The 20,140-nt window shown below is 41.0% G+C and overlaps 2 protein-coding genes across 2 annotated transcripts; one reads left to right on the forward strand and one right to left on the reverse strand.

Moving 5' to 3' along the window:
- Positions 1 to 4,366: 4,366 nt before the first annotated feature.
- Positions 4,367 to 8,036, forward strand: cldni (claudin i). The gene is made up of 3 exons (XM_048246286.1): positions 4,367 to 4,473; positions 5,916 to 6,048; positions 6,539 to 8,036. The coding sequence occupies exons 2-3, from the start codon at positions 5,917 to 5,919 to the stop codon at positions 7,046 to 7,048; spliced, it is 642 nt and encodes a 213-aa protein (XP_048102243.1). The 5' UTR covers positions 4,367 to 4,473; position 5,916; the 3' UTR covers positions 7,049 to 8,036.
- coro1a (coronin, actin binding protein, 1A) lies at positions 7,993 to 16,426 on the reverse strand. The gene is made up of 11 exons (XM_048246285.1): positions 16,318 to 16,426; positions 14,757 to 14,960; positions 12,141 to 12,263; positions 11,452 to 11,581; positions 10,750 to 10,931; positions 10,321 to 10,440; positions 10,105 to 10,209; positions 9,536 to 9,681; positions 9,365 to 9,422; positions 8,982 to 9,191; positions 7,993 to 8,801 (listed from the first exon to the last, which is right to left on the reverse strand). Exons 2-11 carry the CDS (start codon positions 14,952 to 14,954, stop codon positions 8,709 to 8,711), a joined length of 1,365 nt encoding a protein of 454 aa, XP_048102242.1. The 5' UTR covers positions 14,955 to 14,960; positions 16,318 to 16,426; the 3' UTR covers positions 7,993 to 8,708.
- Between the last annotated feature and the right edge of the window lie 3,714 nt (positions 16,427 to 20,140).

Consider the following 20,140-nt stretch of genomic DNA (forward strand, 5'->3'; position numbering starts at 1 on the left):
AAATGTTTGAGAGTGCTGAAGAGTGAATGTGTGCAAAGTCAGTATAGTGTGAGTTCAGAGTTCGGATGGCCTGGGGATAAAAACTTCTCCTGAGTCTCTCAGTTCTGGCTTTGTGACTACATAGGCGTCTTCTTGATTTCAGCGGTAGGAATAATCCATTGTTAGGATGAGAAGAGTCCTTCAGAATCTTTTGGGCTCTTAGGAGTACTCTTCTGGAATAGATATCTTGTAGAGCAGGAAGTTGAGTTCTAATAGTACGTTCAGCTGAGCGCACTACTCTCTGCAGAGTACTACAATCTCTAACTGTGGAGTTCCCATACCAGGTGATGATGCTACCAGTTAGAACACTCTCAACCGGCGCACACCTGATATAAGGTTAATTTTCTCCAGACTGGATTGCTCAAAAATGCTAAAAATGTACCTGAAATGTTCAGAAGGTATTGAGGATCATGAAAATGTGCCTGAAATTCACATTCCTAACTCTATAGAACCAAGACCTTAGCATATGTGGTGAAATTCTGAGCTATGCCCATAGACTTCAATGGAGCAGTCGCTGCCTCTGCTCTGCATAAAGGGGGATTTTGCCCCCCCCCCCCCTAGTGCGATCCGGGTTCCCGGAAGTGGCTCCTGATGAAATATCTTGCTCCGCCTTAACAATCTTTGTATATACGTTAATGTGTGTGTGTGTGTTTGCAGGGGTTAAAGTGTGTGTGTGTGTGTGGGGGTATATAATAAATATATTATTTCATACCAACGATATAGCGCGATGATATTGTTAAAATAAATGGTGAGTTATTTTTTTCGCATGTAGCCTACCGTCAAATTACAGCCTGCCTCTCCTTCAGGATCAGTGTTCAACAAATCAAAATATCACCCCCTGGGCTGGCCGGCCCCGCCTTCACTAACACCCGTTATCCTGTCCCTTCCCGACGTTTCTCATCTTGCCTGATTTGAGTGCACATGTGTTGATTCACGCATTCAACTCTATTATCCTTTCTACTTGTCCCTATAGTCATAGTTAATTTCGGGCTCATCTCAGCGGGGGACTGGCTGATCTGCTGCTCAGGCTACTTTTGTTTTTAGGCCTATACACAGGTCAAGCTTGAGTTTTGTTATCAATGTTTGCATAATATTTGCAAAGTCTATGAATAGCCATATTGGATGATACCAAAATGCTAATATTTTAATTCATTTAATATGTTACTTGAATAGGTTGACAACGCTACAACGTCCATAGGTTATTAGCCCAATTACGCCGTTATAATCATGGCTATCTCTCTTTACCAGTTGCCACTTATGTCTGTCCTCTTCAAAAAAAAATTGGAAGCAAGGTACAAGCGATTTTACAGATTATTTATGGAAATAGCTTAGAGAGTATAGAGAATGATAGCCTGGGTGTTCCCATGCTGCCTTGCGCGCGATTTGATTCACGCTGCTAAGGCAGCCTGGAGACCATGGAGCAAATTTTCGCCTGAGATAGGGAACCAATCACAGAACATGGGGAAGAGCAAGACGATGATGAGCTATGCACAGACGCATTTGATAGACATCCGTGGCACCCAATAAACGGATCTGGGCATTTTTTTCAAATACGAGAAAATGAACGTTTGGTTCCCAGACCACGTCTCATTGAGAAGTAGTGCACTCCAGTTCGGCTCCCATGACAGAGCCAGCTTTCCTTACCAGCCTGTAGTCGCCCAGCATCCTTCTTCTTTGTGCTTCCTCCCCAGCATACCACAGCCTATAAACAATGGATAGAAGAGGACGCTAGCAACAACAGTCTGGTAAAACATCCTGAGGAGTTTACTGCAGACATTGAAGGACCGCAGCCTCCTCAGGAAGTACAGCCTGCTCTGCCCTTTCTTGTAGAGTGCTTTAGTATTTGCTGACCAGTCCAGTTTATTGTCCAGTTGTAAGCCCAGATACTTGTAGGTGTTGTCCACCTCCACATTGACCCCATCAATGGAGACTGGTAGCAGAACGGGCTTAGACCTGCGGGCTTATATGGCTCTGTTCATCTGCTGGTCAATGACGAACGTCAGGTTAACGGCAAGGCCTGAAATAGCCTGAAATGAACACTATTTTTGACCATTTTTGAACTGTTTAACTCAGCAAATATGCTTTGTAGTTGTGAACTTATTGCTGTAGGCTATCATCATAACTAGGCTATTCCACCTGTGTGTGCAAAACAGTTTTGGCTACGTAAATATTTCCATCCATGGATAAAAAAATAAGCATATCTATAACCTCTGAATTTCTTTTCAAAGTGCACCAGATTGATGCATTTACATGTTAAAATATACACAATGTTCTTACGGGGAGCATGCCCCTGAACCCCCCTAGGGAGGCTTGTGCCCCAGTGCAGTTCTAGGTCTAGTGACACCCCTGGTACAAATCAATATGGGGGCTATTTTGACTGACAGACAGAGATGACCAAGAAGCTAGCAATTCTTGAACAAAAAAGTATTGCTATCCCACGATACACAATATGTTGCCCAACGGTGAGTCATTTTTCCCCATTGCACCAACACTGGATTTCAGTGTTGGTTCCTGCACCTGCCAAATCCCACTTTAACCACTGTGTGTGTGTGTGTGTGTGTGTGTGTGTGTGTGTGTGTGTGTGTGTGTGTGTGTGTGTGTGTGTGTATCCCCCCCCCCACACACACACACTATAAAATGTTTTATTGGTCTAACCACATCACTGTTTTACACTTTAATTCAGTCCATCTTATGAGCTCAGGCCCAGATAAGACAGCGGCATTTCTGTATCATGTCTAAATACAATTTCTTCTTTTGCTCCAAAGCCCATACAATGTTTTTCTTTACAGAAATATGTCTGGTTTTAAAGGCGCTCTAAGGGATGCTGGGTAACGTCACTTCTGTTGACGTTTAAACAAAACAGAAAGCTAGCTCGTTACTTCCTTCCCCTCCCTCCTGTGCAATTGAAACTCTCCTAAACGTGCATCTCGTCAGTGATTTGCTTTGTTTGCTATGTTTTTATGGGCAAGGTTTGCCCAAGTTGTTTTGTGGCTGTTTTTGGAGCTTGGGTTGTCCACAGAGGTCGAATTTTTTTACAGTGTATTCAGGACACCGGCATCTAGCGGATGGTGAGGTGATGTTTGCTGTAAGTGACAAAAAATGTTTTAGCCTAAAAAAACATATGACATCGCTCAGAGCACCTTTAATGCAGTGCCATCTGAGGTCCAAAAGACCACGCCCATCCAATACTGTTTTTCAGCCCTGTTCTTTGTCTTCAAAAAATTCTCTGGATTCTCGGAATATTTTAATCATATTATAGATGATGAAATCCCCCAATTCATGTTAAGAAGCATTATTCTTGTAGTTGTACACAGGTTTACAGTGATGAATACCTCCACATCTTTGCTTCTGAGACACTCTGCCTCTCTGGGATGCTCTTTTTAATAACTTTTTGAGATGTGTTGCTGGTATTCAATTCAAGAAGAGCTTATATTTTTAATGAAATAGTCAAATTTGTAATTTTGAACATTTGATGTCTGTGTCCTTTTTTAAACTAAATATGGGTTAACAAGATTTACAGATGATCACATTCTGTTTTTATTTGCATTTTACACAACATTCCAACTTTTTCGGAATTGGGGTTGTATGAAAACAACATTGAATCATAATCTTAATTGAATAATTTAATCAATTAATTGAATCATTGAATCTTAATAACTTGGCAACCTCTGTGGTTCTACGTCATGGCCTGTTGCTATTCTCACACACTACTCATATCTTGATACCCATGACTTTGCCTGAACATGCCTCTCTCCTCATTTGCCGAAACTGTACAGAAGGAGGGGGGGGGTTGTTGATACGGAATGTGGATGCTGGGATGTGGAGGAGTGGAGGACCTGAGGCCATGACTAATAGCATCTCATATGAGCCATAAATGATGGGGAAACTGTGGGAAACAAATGTAAATGTCCTGGAACAAACTGCTATCTTCTAAAACTAGTCACAATTCATGTAACAATGTAACAAAATCTGTGGAATAGGTCCATTACATTTTATTATGTATCTCCCAAACTTCCATCTGATAGACACATTATGAGGGATTTCCATCTGACAGGCATATTATGGGCCTACATTTTCAATACATTTTTGTTACTGAAATGTATTGCCACCACTGGATGCAGCATGAGACATTCCAGAGAGTGTAAAAGACACCATTATGATTAAAGAAAGTTCAAATATAACCTGGAAAATCCAAGTTTTTGATATCCACAAAGAAGGCGTAAGAGAGGAATGGGATGGGTTTGGTCTTGCCCGGTGACCACATATTTCTCTCCACTCTTCGTCTCTCCACTCTTCGTCTCTGTGAGACCACACCCAGTATCTAGCTTCCTTTAAAACAACCGCCTTGCACACAACATCTTCAGAACTGATCAAGTCTTAAATAGTTCAGATAACTTCGGAATCAAAACAAGAAAAGAGCGGCAGTTATTAGAGGTAACAAATCATTTTAAGTTTCTTTCTTTCTTTCTTTCTTTCTTTCTTTCTTTTCTTTTCTTTCTTTTTTCTGTAACTGAAAACACGCTGAGAAAGTAATACCATTCTTGACAAATGTGTGATAAATTATACAATTTGCTATATGCAACTTCTCGTGCGATAACAATTTCTGAAAACTAGTCACGTCATATGCGATTAGACACCTGCAATCAAAGGCAATAATAGTAATTTTGTCAAGGACACAAAGCAGAGTTTGCATATTGCTTTGATCGCTTTGAGTTTTGACATATTTAACTTTGTTTACCTTTGGAGAAATAGTGATTCCATCACGGAAAAGTATTATTCACAGTTTTAATTTAGTCACATCTCAAGTTCACTGCATTGATATTCATGTAAGGTTGGAGTGTTCACAAATCTCAGACAGTTTTAAAAGACTGGCATACAAATTAATAATTGCTTTCAAAATCACAGATGGACCAGAATCCTTGAGAGTATTAGTCATACAGAAAACTGTCAAGCAGCTCGCCATTGTCTAAAAACAGCAACAATCGCTGTTAGTCATTGGACCAAATTACTGTGCCCACTCACCTCCTGCCTCCAAATCTCTCTGGCCTAATGCGAGGTATTCTCCTGTCCACTCCATGAAAGCAAATGAGGACTTGAATGTACATTTGTGTTGAGAGGGTCAGTATCCCACCTGGCTGTTGAATGAATGAATCATGCAGAAGTTACAGGAGCGCAGGAAATTGTCAGTTGTCAGAGTTTTTGTGACTTTTCTGAATGATTCAGGGTACTTAACCAAGTGGGCACCTAAAATGTACATGGATTCTGTCTATTAATGTGGGATCTAGTTGTTCCATGTCTCTGCCATTGCTTGAGTTTTTTTTAGATGAAATTGGATTACAAGGGAGGTTCTGAGAGGGGCTCAGGGCCTAGAGATCACAGTGGCTTCTTGCATAAAATAGGTTTGGTTGTGTTGATCCTGAGTAGTAGACTTCTGGGAGTGGCTATCATTGTGCAAAAACAGCAGATGATGGAGCAACTGGGCCTGTCCTGACATGAGGGAGACATAAGCTTTGGTTTGGTGGGACTTTATGTGTAAGAGTGGCTCCTGGCTACTGATTCATGTACAGGCCTGTCACAGGCAAGTTGTATGCATCCTCGTAACATACATGAATGTGCCTTTGCATATCGGCCTTTCTTGGAAAATGTGTACAATGTGTTCTGTAGATTTTGAAATCTCTCAGAATGGTTTGTTAAAGTGTGCAATGTGAAAAATAAATTCAAGATTTGTTGCATTTAAAGGAAAGTAATTCTATGTATATTGTTTCTACAGTATGTTGGCATGACTTGAAGGTTGACATCAGTTTCTTATGTAAACCTTGTTGTAAACCTTTCTTGCGCTCTCTCTCTCTCTCTCTCTCTCTCTCTCTCTCTCTTAGCATGGGTTCCTCTGGTGTACAGATTGTGTGTGTGGCCTTGAGTATCCTGGGCCTCATTGGTGGGATTGTTACCTGCATTGTACCGAAATGGAAGGTGTCATCCTTTGTGGGAAGCAACATTGTGACTGCCCAGGTAGAGTACCTAAGAAATTATATTATTTTTCCTGCAACTAATCATTATTTTGATAGTTTACTGATCAATCAATTATTTTATTGAACAATTTGTCCAAGTAGAAGAATATGTCCTCAATTGCCTACATTAGTCCACACGCCAAATATATTTAGTTTACTGTCACAGAGGAGTAAGTCAAGGAGAAAATATTGAAGTTTAAGGCAGTGGAATCTGAGAATTTTGAGGTTGATTTCTTTAAATTACACAAACCTATTAACAATTGCCAAAATAGTTGACGATTAATTTAATAGACGACAACTAATCGATTAATAGTTGCTGCTCTAATATTATTAGTTGCTGATTGTGACAAATGAAAGTACACTATGAAACATCACTGATTCCAACCTATACAAAATAAAATGCAGGCCTCTTCATCTGTCAATCTGCACAACAACAATGTGCACACTGCTAACAAATTGTAATTTACATGCTTATAATTTCCTCCCAATAGTCTACGAATGAGGGCATCTGGATGACATGTGTGTCGCAGAGCACAGGCCAGCAGCAGTGCAAGCAGTATGACTCCATGCTCATCCTGAGCGGCGACCTGCAGGCTGCACGCGCCATGACCATCATCGGCGGCCTGATCCTCTTCCTGGCCCTGCTCATCCTCTTGGCCGGCTCCGACTTTACCACCTGTGTACAGAACACGGACGCTAAGCCTAAGATGTGCCTGGTAGCGGGGATCATGATTTTGGTCAGCGGCTTCCTCCTGATCATCCCTGTCAGCTGGTCGGCCCACAACACCATCACCGAGTTCAACAATCCCTTGGTCATGGCGCAGCAGAAGAGGGAGCTGGGTGCCTGCATCTTTGTGGGATGGGCCGGAAGCGTTCTGCTGCTGCTGGCCGGGGGCCTCCTCTGCTGCTTCAGCCGCCCGTCCGGAGGCTCCAGCTCTGAGGGCACCGCCAAGTACCGCAGTAATGGTGCCTCTGGTGTCTCTGCACCCAACTATGTCTAGAGTCTCTGCCTACGAGTGTCAATCAGCTGAGGGAGTGAAGTTATGTTTAGTGTTTTGTGTGTGAATGTTTTATTTCTGTGTTTGATGTCAAGGGAGGTTCTCGTCTAGGGAAATCAGATCAGTGAATGAGGAAGTAGAGCAGATACTTTCAAGGACAGAGGAGGTCAAAAAATATACATTCATTTCTGAGCACATAAGCAAAATCAGGGGCGTGTATATACTCAAAGCTATGAATTGCTAAACCAGAATTATCTCAAGAGGTCCATCATATTCATAATTATATTATATTCATGTTCTGAATGGAGATTGGGAATACAGATGGGAAGAACTGCTTTTCAAAGCTAATGTGAAAGGCTGTTTTTTTCTGTATTAGTGTACAGTCATCACAACTAGTGCTGAAAACAGACTCCATTTGTGGACAACCTTTATCAACACATATCCCGACAAATAATGTTAATAGGAAATAGGAATTGTATGAATGCATGTCTCTCTGCAGGGTGGTGGGTGTTACTAATCTGTATTGTATTGTATCAATAGCTAGATGAAATTGGACAAAATGTGGCAATGGTATATGCAAGCTGAGGTCGAGTATCATACTAGCTCAGGTATCTGCCTCAGGTATTTTTTCCTCATTAGTCAAAAACATTTCAAGTTTAATACATCCATCCATTGATGAAAGTAATTTACAGTTACCTGCTACCAATGTCCATTTAATTTGGCAGCTATTCAGTAATCTGATCTGATGTGTGCCCATTATGTTCAAAAATGTGTTGTGTTGTAAAATAGTAGATACCAGTATAAAACCATTGATAGAATCATAGCAAAACAGTATTAGTGGTAGTCCATGAGCTGTACCATTTTTTTTTACTTTGATGTTAGCTTGTAGTTTAGTTAAATCAATGCTTGTAAAAACAATTCTGACCATGAAAGAACTCAGTGTAAAATTAGGCAAATACAACAATTTTAATTAAAAATGTCTCTAAACAAACTATCTCTCATGTTTTGTTTGCAAACATATGCATGTATTGGAAACAATGAATTCAATCTGACAAAAAGTCCAAAATAGTTACAACATGTATTCTGATGTAACGCATATATTAGAAAAAAAGGAAGACTCTTCAGAACATCTCCACTATCGCATTGTAGGGAGCAATTCCATTTTGTCCTACATATCACACTGCATTTACATCTTTACTTTTCATTTTTAACCTTCACTTAATCCAGTGGTTCTCAAAGTGTGGGGCAGGCCCCACCAGTGGGGAATATAGACATGACAGGTGGGGCGCGATGAACAGGAGGAAAGTTGTTTTTTGTGCCTTTAATAATGCCTTTCTTTTTTGAGGAGGAATATTATATATTCAAAACAAAATAGCCACACACAAACATAGGAGGCATAAACAGGCTTATTGATTAAAATAACATTTGATCCAGTGGACCAAAACGGGAAATGTTACATGGAGCCAAAATGCGAAAATAATATTTTAACATTCTTATTTTGCCGGGGTGATGGGGTCAGGTGGGGCGTGAAAATTCCCCACCTCCAAAGTGGGGAGTGATGCAAAAAGTTTGAGACCACTGACATATAACAAAATATTTCTTCCTATTCCCTTCCTTGGGCCTCTCCCATATGCCCCAGTTATATGCCCATTTTTCCTCCACTTTAGTTTTTACTCTCCAACTCGCTCACTCTTTTGGTGAGCTCTTCGATCGTGGCCTTCAGCTCTTTCACCTCAGCCTGCAGGGCCTGAACTCCCTATAAGAGAGAAGTGAGAGAGAGAGAGAGATCAATGTCACATGAAGCCATGAACCAATAGAGTTTATTGACCCTCTGAATTTCCGATGGTCACCAAAGAAACACAGACCTTCAGTACAATTAGCTTGTTAAATTAAACTGACACAGGCAGAATTATGAATTACACCGGAGTGTTCTTACCGAGTCACTTCCAGAATTGGAGGAGGTGGAAACTGTGGTTGCCATCAGGCTCTTGATCACTTTGAACTCTTTGGGCTTGCTGGCCACATACCCATCCTTCAAGGAAATCAAGATTGGCTGGCCATCCTTGCCATTAAACCAATCATCGGCTTCCACAGAGGGTTCTGGACCAATGGTGTCCGGAAACAGATCCTCTTGGAACAAATCCGACTGAGTAGGAAGAAAAATGTGTTTGTGAAACAAGAAACACGAGGGAGGGGAAAGCAAATTGAATTCTTATGAATTCTTCATAATGAGCCAGGTGACAAACCGAATAACAGCACTATGGCTGCAAAAAGACATAATTTACTGTGTGGTTCAAAATGTCACTTTAGCAGATGTACCTTGCGGGGAACAGTCATAACGATGGGTTCACATTTCCGCTCATGAAGCTTATAGAATCTGAAAAAAAGGATAGAGAGGATAGACAGATAGAGAATATAAAATATTTAGCATAATACAAACTTAAACGTCTTGAAATATAATGAAATAAAACCATGTGTCTGTATCTTTACCTGGCAATCTCGCATTTGTTGACCTCCAGACCTCTTTTGGGCATATAGCCCATGCCCTTCTGGCTCTCTTTGCTGCTGTACATGGAGAGGTAGTGGACATAGGGAGCCTCGTCAGTCACCTCAAAGTAGCGGATGCTACTGTCTCCCTGCAAACCCAGACCCCAACCAAACCCAGAAGATCCAATTATCAACAATGGCAAAAGAATAAGTGAGCAATATATGCCACTATGTAGTGTATGCTAGTTTAATATACATCGCAGGGATGCAAAATGAAACTAGTGCAGGTCACAAGCACAGAGAGGAGGAAGGGCCGTGTGTGCTGCAGCAAAGCTGTTGGGTAGCTGTAATCTGTAGATCAGGTATGCTTACAAACACGCTTGGAAACATCCTTTTCTCTCATCTAATGCATGGGATTAGTCAATGGCCTGCTTAGCATTTGGACTGGGCTGTTTAAGTGACTGTGTGTGTGTGTGTGTGTGTGTGTGTGTGTGTGTGTGTGTGTGTGTGTGTGTGTGTGTGTGTGTGTGTGTGTGTGTGTGTAGAACATGTGTAACAGTTGGACTACTGACCTTTCCACACAGATACACAACGCCGGTGTCAGGGTCAAAGAAAGGCAGAAGCACTCCACTGCTTGTGTCCAGCTCCTGAAGGGTGAGGGCTTCCGAGAAATTACTCTGAAAATAAAACACCCATCGCCATGGTTACTGTATCATGTGCCTAAGTACACACACACAAATACACACTAGACTCATATAGGGTCTTTTAGGGCCTTATAAGGTACTCACCGGGTCCCACAGAGCCACTTGTCGTTCGCTCATTCGGCTGAAACCAGTGGTCAAGATCTTCCCATCGTTTACATATATGGCCCTGACAGGTCTGGAGCCCTCATGCGGCTTATCCTTCTCCTGAGGGAGCAAGGGACATGCATTTAAAACAACTGGCATGCCTGATCGGATGCATGTCATATTTGACTATATGATGACTTTGACTATCATGTTCTTTTAGGCATTGTTTACACTAAACAGCTATCTCATTCTTTAGCCAAAACAACACGTACACCAAACTGTGTGCATGTGCTGTTTTGTATGCAATATAAAACATACTGCATGTCATTCACTGGAACATCACTAGATAGTGGGAGCAGCAGAGCACTAGAATTAGGGAATGAGAGACAGGATGGAGAGAGGAAGAGAGCAGAGTTGAGGTGCCCATACAGAGATGACGGTGGCCTTGCGCGGGTCAAGCACACGGATCTTCTTGTCCTTGCAGGAGGTGAGGATCTGTGTGCCGTCCCTGTTCCAGCAGGCGCTGTAGATGACGTCCGTGTGCTGGGTCTCCATCCGCACAACCGCCTCTCCGCGGGCCACATTCCACAGGATCACCACATTATCACAGCCTGGACATAGTAGAGCAGAGGTGGAGCAGAGATGGTCAGCAGCAAATTCAAGTTCAGGCACATTATATTTAGGGGCCAGACCTTTTAGTGACTTACAGACAGTGTGTACAACTTTGAATTCAATTCTGTATCAAACTGAGAGCCCATGCAAAGGTCATGGTAGATAAAGCAGCCAAGAAAGGCAGGATATAGAATGAGGTATAGAGTATTCATGTTGCAGTCGATATGAGAGAGTTGCTCACTAGATGGTGCCATATTCCCAACATTTGGGAATTGACCAATATTTACTGTGGCACTGTGTCCACGTGGGTACCATAGAGTGTAGAAATGTACAGTATGTATATATGATTCTACGTGTGTCTGCATGCATGTCTGTGTACATGCATGAGTCTGTGTGTGTGTTTGTGGGCGGGGTGGCAGGATGCTCACTAAAAGTCGCTCTGGAAAAGAGTGTCAGATAGATAGAAATAATGTAAACAATGTGTTTGCGTGTGTGTGTGTGTGTGTGTGTGTGTGTTACCTGCACTCATCAGCACATTGTGGGCGGTGGGGTGCCAGCTGAGGATGCCCACACGCTTGGAGTGGCCCTCGAGTTTCACCAGCGGTGTGGTCAGAGATGAGACCAGGCCGCTGTCGGGAATCTCCCAGATCTGCGACACAAACTCTGCAGTCTTAATGTATGTCTACAATACACAACTGCAGCAGCACCACTCGCTGGAGACCACATATGTCACAGACAGCCCTCAGATCAGATATGTCGCAAACAACCCTCATGTGAGTGCACAGGAAGTGAACAGAAAGCTTCATTTGGAGAGTGCAAGTGGTCAGTGTATTAAGACATAGAACACAGAGTTGCTCAGAAACAGATGTATTTCTCTACAACATGCTTTGTTCCGCAGATTTTGACCACAACAAAAAATGTGAGATAATAATTACAAAAGTAAACCTATAGCTGTTTCTTTACCCGGAACAGAAATTACTCTGTCAGAACAGTGATTTCTAAGTATTGAATGAAACTGTATGATTTTTCAGCTTTTTGTCAGCTTGGACTCAAGCATATTAAAACATGGTGGTATACCCATGGATACAACATGAATGATCACGTAATCAAACTGGTGAGAATGAGAACAGGGAGAACTATAAAAGCAATAACTTCTCCCATGCTTCTCCCTGCCTGGGAAAATTGAGTAAAAGGTCATGACCTCTCACCATAACACTACAGTCTTCTGAGCCACTAGCAATGATGTTGTCGTTGTGCGGACACCATTCAATATCCAGGACTGGTCCAGTGTGGCCACAAACATTGGGATAGGACATGTCAATGCGGCCAGTCTGGAAAAGAGGAAAGAGAAGGACATGAAGACTGGCTGAAAGAGGAAGGACAAGGGTTGGGTTATTTGCATTAGTTACAACAGGCCACCAGATCCTTCACTAAATGTCTAAATACATGTCTTAAACATATGCCAATACATGGTCTTAAAATGTGCCATGTACTATCATGCTATGCTCAGAATAATCTCTTGCAGGGTAAGATTATTTTATATGCATTACTATATAGCAATCTAGCAATACATGACTTTTCAAACATATAAAAGAATACACTCAATATTTTACAGTGAGCAGAAATTTGGTCATAGGTCAACTCAAAGAAGGATAGTCGGAGAGAAGGAAGGAGGGATTCTGCAGGGTTAGATGAGAGGAACTGAGTCAGCTGATGTCAATTTTGTAGCTATGCCTCCAATTACCCTTAATGGCCGCTAACTCTGTTAGTGTAGAGAAAACTGTAAGGCAGGGGGGCAGGGATCCCACTAAAAACTCTGAATGCAGAAAGTCCCCATGCCCCTCTGTTCAGATCCATCTGCCCTGTCTGGCCAATTCTACACACTCACTAAAAAGGAATATCAACAGTAGAGTAGTAATAATGGCAGCATTACAATGGCGTCTGATACTTCCTTGTCAATACAAGCAATTTAATGTGAGATTTATTTACAAATGAATCTAATGTGTTGACTTTCATATGTTTGAGGAAGCATGCAGATTCCTCTAAGCTGCCTGTGAAAACAGTGATATTTCGCATGAGACATTTATATGTACCGGTAAACATATCATGCATCTGTGTTTTATTATCACAACAAAGACAACTCTTAAAACCAAGCAACACATCAGTGCCCTCATTTGAGTCACACTCCACTGTTCAGTGGGAAACAATGTGCCATTGACTGCTCTGCCCTCAAACAACACAGACAGGCAGAGTTTTTGTAACCTCTGAAGGGCGAAAGGGTGCATTTTGACACTTGCAGTCATTCTTGTAAAGAGGTCATAACATGCTTTTTGTAAATTCATAATTAGTAAATCTGTTCTTTTGACTACATTCAACAGACAGGATTGAGAATTTCCGTGCCTAATCTACTGTGCAAATCTTTACATGACACATTAAGCATGTGCAGTGACTGTCAAAGTAACACTTTGCTTTAACTCATTCAGTATCCATGAAGCAATATAAAAATCATAGTGACTGACACTCATACAGTGTTATGATGCTGTAGTAAAAGCTAGACTCAAATTATATTTATATATATTATATATTATATTATTATATTTTCTATTATATTATTATAAAAGATTGAGTGAAGTCACAAATGGCTCCATTAAGAGCATTTGGTGGCTAAACAGCATTTAATGTATAGAAAAGGGTGTCATCAATGCCCCTTATCAAAAGGTAAAAGAATCTTTATTACACATCCTGATACTTCAATCTGTTAGTGCTTGTAACATCATAACACTTTGATTAGTAATGATTTCATCAATCAATCATTAAGTATGCGGTATTATGAATATTTACTAACCCCTTATTAATATGTCTATAATGTTTTATGCATACAGGGTTTAAGTAAATGTATCTGTTATTTAAATTATATTACTGCTTAAGTTAACATTACTGATTAGCTTGAAGTATTTCAAATTGCAGTTTTTGACTTCAGAACATGCAGCTGTCATTCTTTTTGTCATTTTTGTCTGTGTGTGTCTTTCTTTCGATCAGTCCCTTGCCACATCCTGTGTAGACGAACTGACAGAGAAGCACTCCAAATATGGCAAAGAAACACGATGTGACAAGAGATCAGGGCAAGAGGTAGAGTGACGTTGCTCTAACGAAACAACGAATGGGGAACTTCCTTCTTCGCCTGGACATGTAATGATATCTTTTGAAATTTGAATTTGTGATAAACAGCAAACCACATCAGCACTTGATTGAAACTGTCTAATAAGATGCTGGGGTTGATGCTGCTTTTCTTATCTCGTTAATCATCAATAGCATGGCATCCATTGGATGAGTCTTGACTCCCCATTGTTTGTAAGCTTGTAAGAAGAAAGCAGACAGGCAAGGAAGAGTAAAGTTATGAAGCAAGACCTACTGTCTTGCAACAGACAGTTACATAATTCCTTTGCGCATTCAGATTCTTCAGCACTAATACCTGTGGACCTATTATCTGACTATGATGAAAGCATACTGTCTTACATGAGACGATCCTTTCTTTCCTCCAGACTCAAATAAATACAGGTGTCTGTATCTTGTTCTTACGATCTTTTCCATTTTGTCCCTGGACGTCAAATGCATCAGCCTCAAAGAACAACCAGTTGACATTGCTCTATTCAACGTGGAGATGCTTGACTCTTAACTCTTAACAGACAAACACACACACACACACACACACACAAATCAAATACACAAACATACACACACACACACACACACACACACACACACACACACACACACACACACACACACACACACACACACAGTTGCATTAATGATAGGCCAACCTTGGTCAGCGGAAGAACAATGAATGCTCCTCCACCACTGGCATCCACTATCATGGCCACAAACTTGGGGTTGACGGTGCAGAAGTTGCTGTCCCAGGTCATCTGGGAGATCCTGATGTCATCATAGCACTGGTCTGCCTTCAACGCCTTGCCGAAGACGTGGCGGAACTTGCTGGCCCTGACCACCCTTTGGGACATGATGACCTGGAGTGAATGAAAGATTGGTTGGCATTTGAAGTGGGAGACAGTCACTGTGGACACTCACTGTGAATGTATTAGAGGAAGTTTGCAAGGTGTATTTGGAATGAAACTGCCTCTGTTGGCACCATGCTGAGAGATGTGTGCAATGGAGTGGTGTTTTCCAGCCATGGAATAAAACGTGCCTTAGTCAGCCAACATGTGAAGTGCAACAGGTTGTGCATATGGTGCTGTAAAGGTGAGTGGGTACTTTACTTTGATACCTCGGGTAAGTATTTATAGGTGTATGGCTGTGGCCATTTCTCCCTCTCTCTCTGATCATGCACACGTGGAACTTAATAGTGAATAGCATGGTAAATTATTTCTTTGATTGTAGCACTGTGGATAAACATAAATGAAACCCAGAATGTTTGTATGCGTATAGTCCCCCGAAGACAGGAGCTATAGATAAATTGAGCAAAAGAGACTGTTCATGAATTGGGGAAGGAAACGCTACACTTAACAAAAGAGAGGGAAGGTATTAGCTTGGTGGGTAACTTCCTCTTGTCTGGGGCCTCTTTTGAGGCATTGAAGGGTTTACCTCACAAATGAACATAATGAGCATAAACACATCTAAACAACACACAAACAGGTGCATGCACAACACATAAGAAAATTGAATGTAATTTGAAAAGAAAATTTAGAAGAATCTCCTAATTAGAATAATCAGCTATGCTTGAAGCACAGAAAGAATAGAAACTTGCATTTGCTTGTCTAGTAAAACAGCCTAAAGACTAATGGGCTGAACAGTTCAGAGGAGACATTGACCTGATGAGACACTAAGGTGACAGTTAGACCACATCCTTCAGTGAGCTCTACTTGCCCACACATCTCGCTGCCACGGTGAAATCGGCCATTTCTGCAAACAATTTAAACATTCTGATATATTCTTCCAAATTCAAAATACAATTAATAAAATGGGTTCATGTCATATAATCAATATCTCACCAATCCCTTCAAAACAACCTATGTTTTTGTTTAAACAATTTTGAAGTGACACAAAGGTTGACATTAAGGTTGGGCCACTTCCTATGCAAACTTGCACAGGCGTTCCCCTCTTACAGTTCAGACATCATCGATGGGTAAGAATACTAATCGTCCAGACCATGACTGTTGCAGCTTTGACCAATCTCAACAGTTTGGCGCCATGCACTAATTCATTTAGCCTAATTGGAAAGTCCAGAGAATGTTCCCACACATGAGCATAAGCAGCAGGAAGAGAGAGAGAGAGAGAGAGAGAGAGGCAACGGCTTGGCAGTAAAAATCTATCATTAAGGAGGTATTAAAACTGAAGGCAGTTTGGAATTGCAGAAGACAGCTGTACCTGTTATTTGCTGTGGGGGAGGGGATGGCACAACAGCAGCTCGAGGTGGATCTGAGGGGTCGAGGCTCTGTTCCGCTGAAGGAGAGAAACTAGAGTGAGCGAAAGTGAACAGTGGCGGAAAGATCTCAAAAAGTGATGGGGGAAGTGAGAGCTTGAAATGAAGATGGAAATGGGAGGTGTCTTTTCTTCTCTGACTTTGAGCGTGACCAAAAACAAGCTATAAGTGACAGGAAGACAGTTCTAAATTTCGAACTCTACGACAAGCTGTGATTGTGGACGTTTTTGGAGTTAACACTTCAGAGTCTGAGGCCGGTCAGACACTTTTGAGGTAGTCTGAAAACCTTGACATTTTTAGATATTTCACTTATCTAAAATCATTGATGTAAAAGTGACACTTACAGTGTATATTAGGATTGTTGGGGATGTCCAGAATATAATCATGACAGTAAAATAAATGTAATAAAACATATTTTTTAGTTAAAACTATGTTTGTAAACACACACTTATCAAAAAACTATTTTCATAGGTGCTCAGAGAAACACATTATAAACATTTCAGGCAAATACTTTGAGCTCTAAATATCATAACTATGGATGTTGACTACACACTGGTGTATTCAATGGTGCATTCAGAGATTTTTATGTGGTTTCACTACTAAGAATTAGAACTTCAGAGTAAATTGTTTTACTCCAAATCCAGTGAGTGGCCCTACACAATGAATATTGATGAGGCAGGTGTTAGCACACCTGTGAGCCCCCCTCTCCACTGTCACTGTGGTCCATCCTGTGAAAGACAAAGGCTGCAGATTTACCATGCCCATATCATATGAATAGCCCTCACCTGCTAATGGGTTGGCCATTAGTAATATTTAAAAAGTAGAAGATTCAAGGTTTCTGGGTGTTATTCTTTTGTTTGAAGCAGTTTTAAATGAATGTCGACGAAATATGCCACCGGTGGGATACAAACTTGGAAGAGTTAAGGGGAAACTGGCAAGCATTGTCTTAAAGGTTTCTTTGTCCCACATAGCCTACAATCTGTGTTAATGTTTAGGCCTAGCGTTACTACTTCTCTTTTACTTACAGTATAGCCTAGACTCTCCTGTGCATTTCTGCTGTATGGGAAACAGTTGAAGTTGTGCCAATGGTGAAGTTGTGAGGGTATGGGCAAGGTCCGCTACCCCACCCAGTGTAAACCAAGGATCAGACCCTCAACCAAATCACAAAAAAGCAGTCGGTGCCCCTGAAGTCAGTGAAGAGGCACGCATACAGTCACATATGTTGTTCAACTTAAAGGTGCTCTAAGCGATGTTGGGCAACGTCACTTCTGTTGACTTTAAAACAAAACAGAGAGCTAGCTCGCTACTTCCTCCCCCTCCCTCCCTCCCGTGCTGCTCCCGTGCAATTGAAACTCTCCTAAACGCGCCTAAAAAACGCCTAAAAAACGCATGGCATCGCTTAGAGCACCTTTAATTGGTATGCATTGCACTCTCAGGGAATCGGTAGATCCTGGCCTGTCGTAGCCTGCATCAGGTGTGTAGAGGTGACCACTCTCAAATGGAGAGCAACGTCCTCGAAAGCAGCTGGCCAAAGTGATCATTACTGTTTTATAAGAACCCATACAGAAATTTCCTGTGTATTAGCCGCATTGTGTATAAGCCACAGGACAGTGTTTTATACAAGTTAAAAGAAACAAAATCATATTAAAACCATGTTAACTGCCCCCCGTGTATTAACATAATAGCTGAAGAAATCAATGAATAAGCTGTGGCTAATAGTTACGGTAATAAATTACCGTAATTACGGTACATCACTGTAAATTACGGTAATGTGTGACCTTGGTTGCATTTATCCACCCTGGTACTAGTGGAGAGGGAAAAAGGTCCAGGGCATCCTACATTACATGCTAGTGCGTATTTGTGTGTTGCATGTGAAGGCAACATTTGAGGTGATGAGCAATGGTATAATGCTCAGTTGTTATGTCAGACTCTGACTGTAAGATTTTGTTGTATTGTGGGGTTGCTCCTCAACAGTCTCAGCAGAGCCAAAGTGTGTTGGAAGTGTAGCCTACATCAAGACAAGTAACCTTAGCAAACTCACCTAAGCAACCTCCCATTCCAACCAAACACACAAGCAATTCACGCAAAGTGTCAGCAATGCCTCTTTGCTTCTTCCTGAGGAAAATGCGCAAACTCCAGGTCCGCCAATCAGTACTGACAGCTTTCTGCATATGTTTCATTGAGTCCATAGTCACTTTTAATATCTCAGCCTGGTTTGGTGCACTATCCAATATTACTGAAATCGCAACCCATTAAACCAAATTATAGGCTAGAGTGGGGCAAAAAACAGGCCTTAGGGAATATGTGATATTGCTGTGAAACAAAAAGCTAAACATGAAATGCTATCCTACCCCACGGCACCAGGGGCGTTTCATCCTGCACAATATGGCTTCAAAAAACTAATATAAATTCTGAAAAATGTATTATATAAATGTATAATATATGCATATAAATAATATAATGTACTATGTAAATAAGATGTACTGTCTATATTCTTACCAAACAACTCACAATTCACACATATATGATATCCTGTAAAGCTTCTATTTTCTTGAAGTGCAGAGCACGCATCCATTTTATGGTGAGTACTTGTACATCACCATTGTCAACATAGTGCATAGAAATAATAGCAACAACATTTTACTTCCTTTAGTGATTAGTTTGTGAAATATAGGGGGGGGGCGTTTTACCCCAAAGGGTGCTTTACCCCATGCACTTGATTAGAGCAGGATTCCCTTATTAGTATTTACAACAGGACTACATTAAAAGGAACCCAAATAGCCTTGGTCAACACTCACTCACTACAAAGCCAATCCTTCAGGCCAGAGGTACAGATCTCTCACCTTAGGGAGGACTAATAGGACGTGACCTTCTCAAAGTAAATGGTAACACTACAACAAGGGGCTACTTTAAGATTTTTGGAGGAAAAGATCAGGCAGTCTGCCCAAATAGGCGGCATTGGACCATTAAACCACACAATGATCCATGTTAACCAAAACATGGTTAACAGAGAACAATGTCAACATTTTAAAGTGGCACAGCCAGAGTCCAGACCTCAATCGGTCAAAAAAGTGGGCACAAAGAAATAGTGATGGCAAATAATTGTTCCTGTCTAAAAACCCGGATTGCTGCTAAAAAGATGCAGTCTAGAATCATTGTGGAGACATGGAGAGGCTTGGCAGGTATTATAAGAACCATTTTGAGAGCTGTGATGGCAAATAAAGATCTTTCCATTAATTTTTTAAAAAGGGTATGAATAATTTTGGACGCACCATTTTTTTTTAAAAATGTAAAAAAAGATGAAACGCTTTTTCTGATTCCATGTTTTTACCACATTGTCTTGCAACCTTTTGCCATGTGGCAGTGTCATTTTCAGTCAGAACAAACATATTGAGAAATTCAACATTAAATTAATATTTGCCAGGGGTATGAATAATTTTCTTCTTAACTGTATATATGTATATATGTATGTATGTATGTATGCACTGGCGCTTTTCACACATGAAGTTCCTAATAGAAAAATAAAGTTCTTTAAATTGAATTATTTCAGAAATAAGACATCCTTACACTAATCATATGATCATCCATGCATTCAAGCATTGGACAAATATAACCGACCATTGGACAGGACACACAGTTATTATGATATTTGTATCCGTGTAGAGACACCTAGTGGAAGAAAGTATATCACAAAAAAGTCTGTGGAACTATGGAATAGGTACATTTGCCAGCCTTTCAGTACTTTCAAGCTGTCAATCTTCAGTATTT

This window comes from Alosa alosa, chromosome 6 (assembly GCF_017589495.1).
Source record: "Alosa alosa isolate M-15738 ecotype Scorff River chromosome 6, AALO_Geno_1.1, whole genome shotgun sequence".
NCBI classification, from domain to species: Eukaryota; Metazoa; Chordata; class Actinopteri; order Clupeiformes; family Clupeidae; genus Alosa; species Alosa alosa.

Coding starts and splice junctions, on each gene's coding strand:
- cldni (XM_048246286.1), top strand. CDS start 5,917: ATGGGTTCCTCTGGTGTACAGATTGTGTGTGTGGCCTTGAGTATCCTG. Junction 6,049..6,538: donor GCAACATTGTGACTGCCCAG/GTAGAGTACCTA, acceptor TCCTCCCAATAG/TCTACGAATGAGGGCATCTG.
- coro1a (XM_048246285.1), bottom strand. CDS start 14,954: ATGTCCCAAAGGGTGGTCAGGGCCAGCAAGTTCCGCCACGTCTTCGGC. Junction 10,932..11,451: donor CAATGTGCTGATGAGTGCAG/GTAACACACACA, acceptor TACTATGTCCAG/GCTGTGATAATGTGGTGATC. Junction 10,441..10,749: donor GCAAGGCCACCGTCATCTCT/GTATGGGCACCT, acceptor TTGCTCCCTCAG/GAGAAGGATAAGCCGCATGA.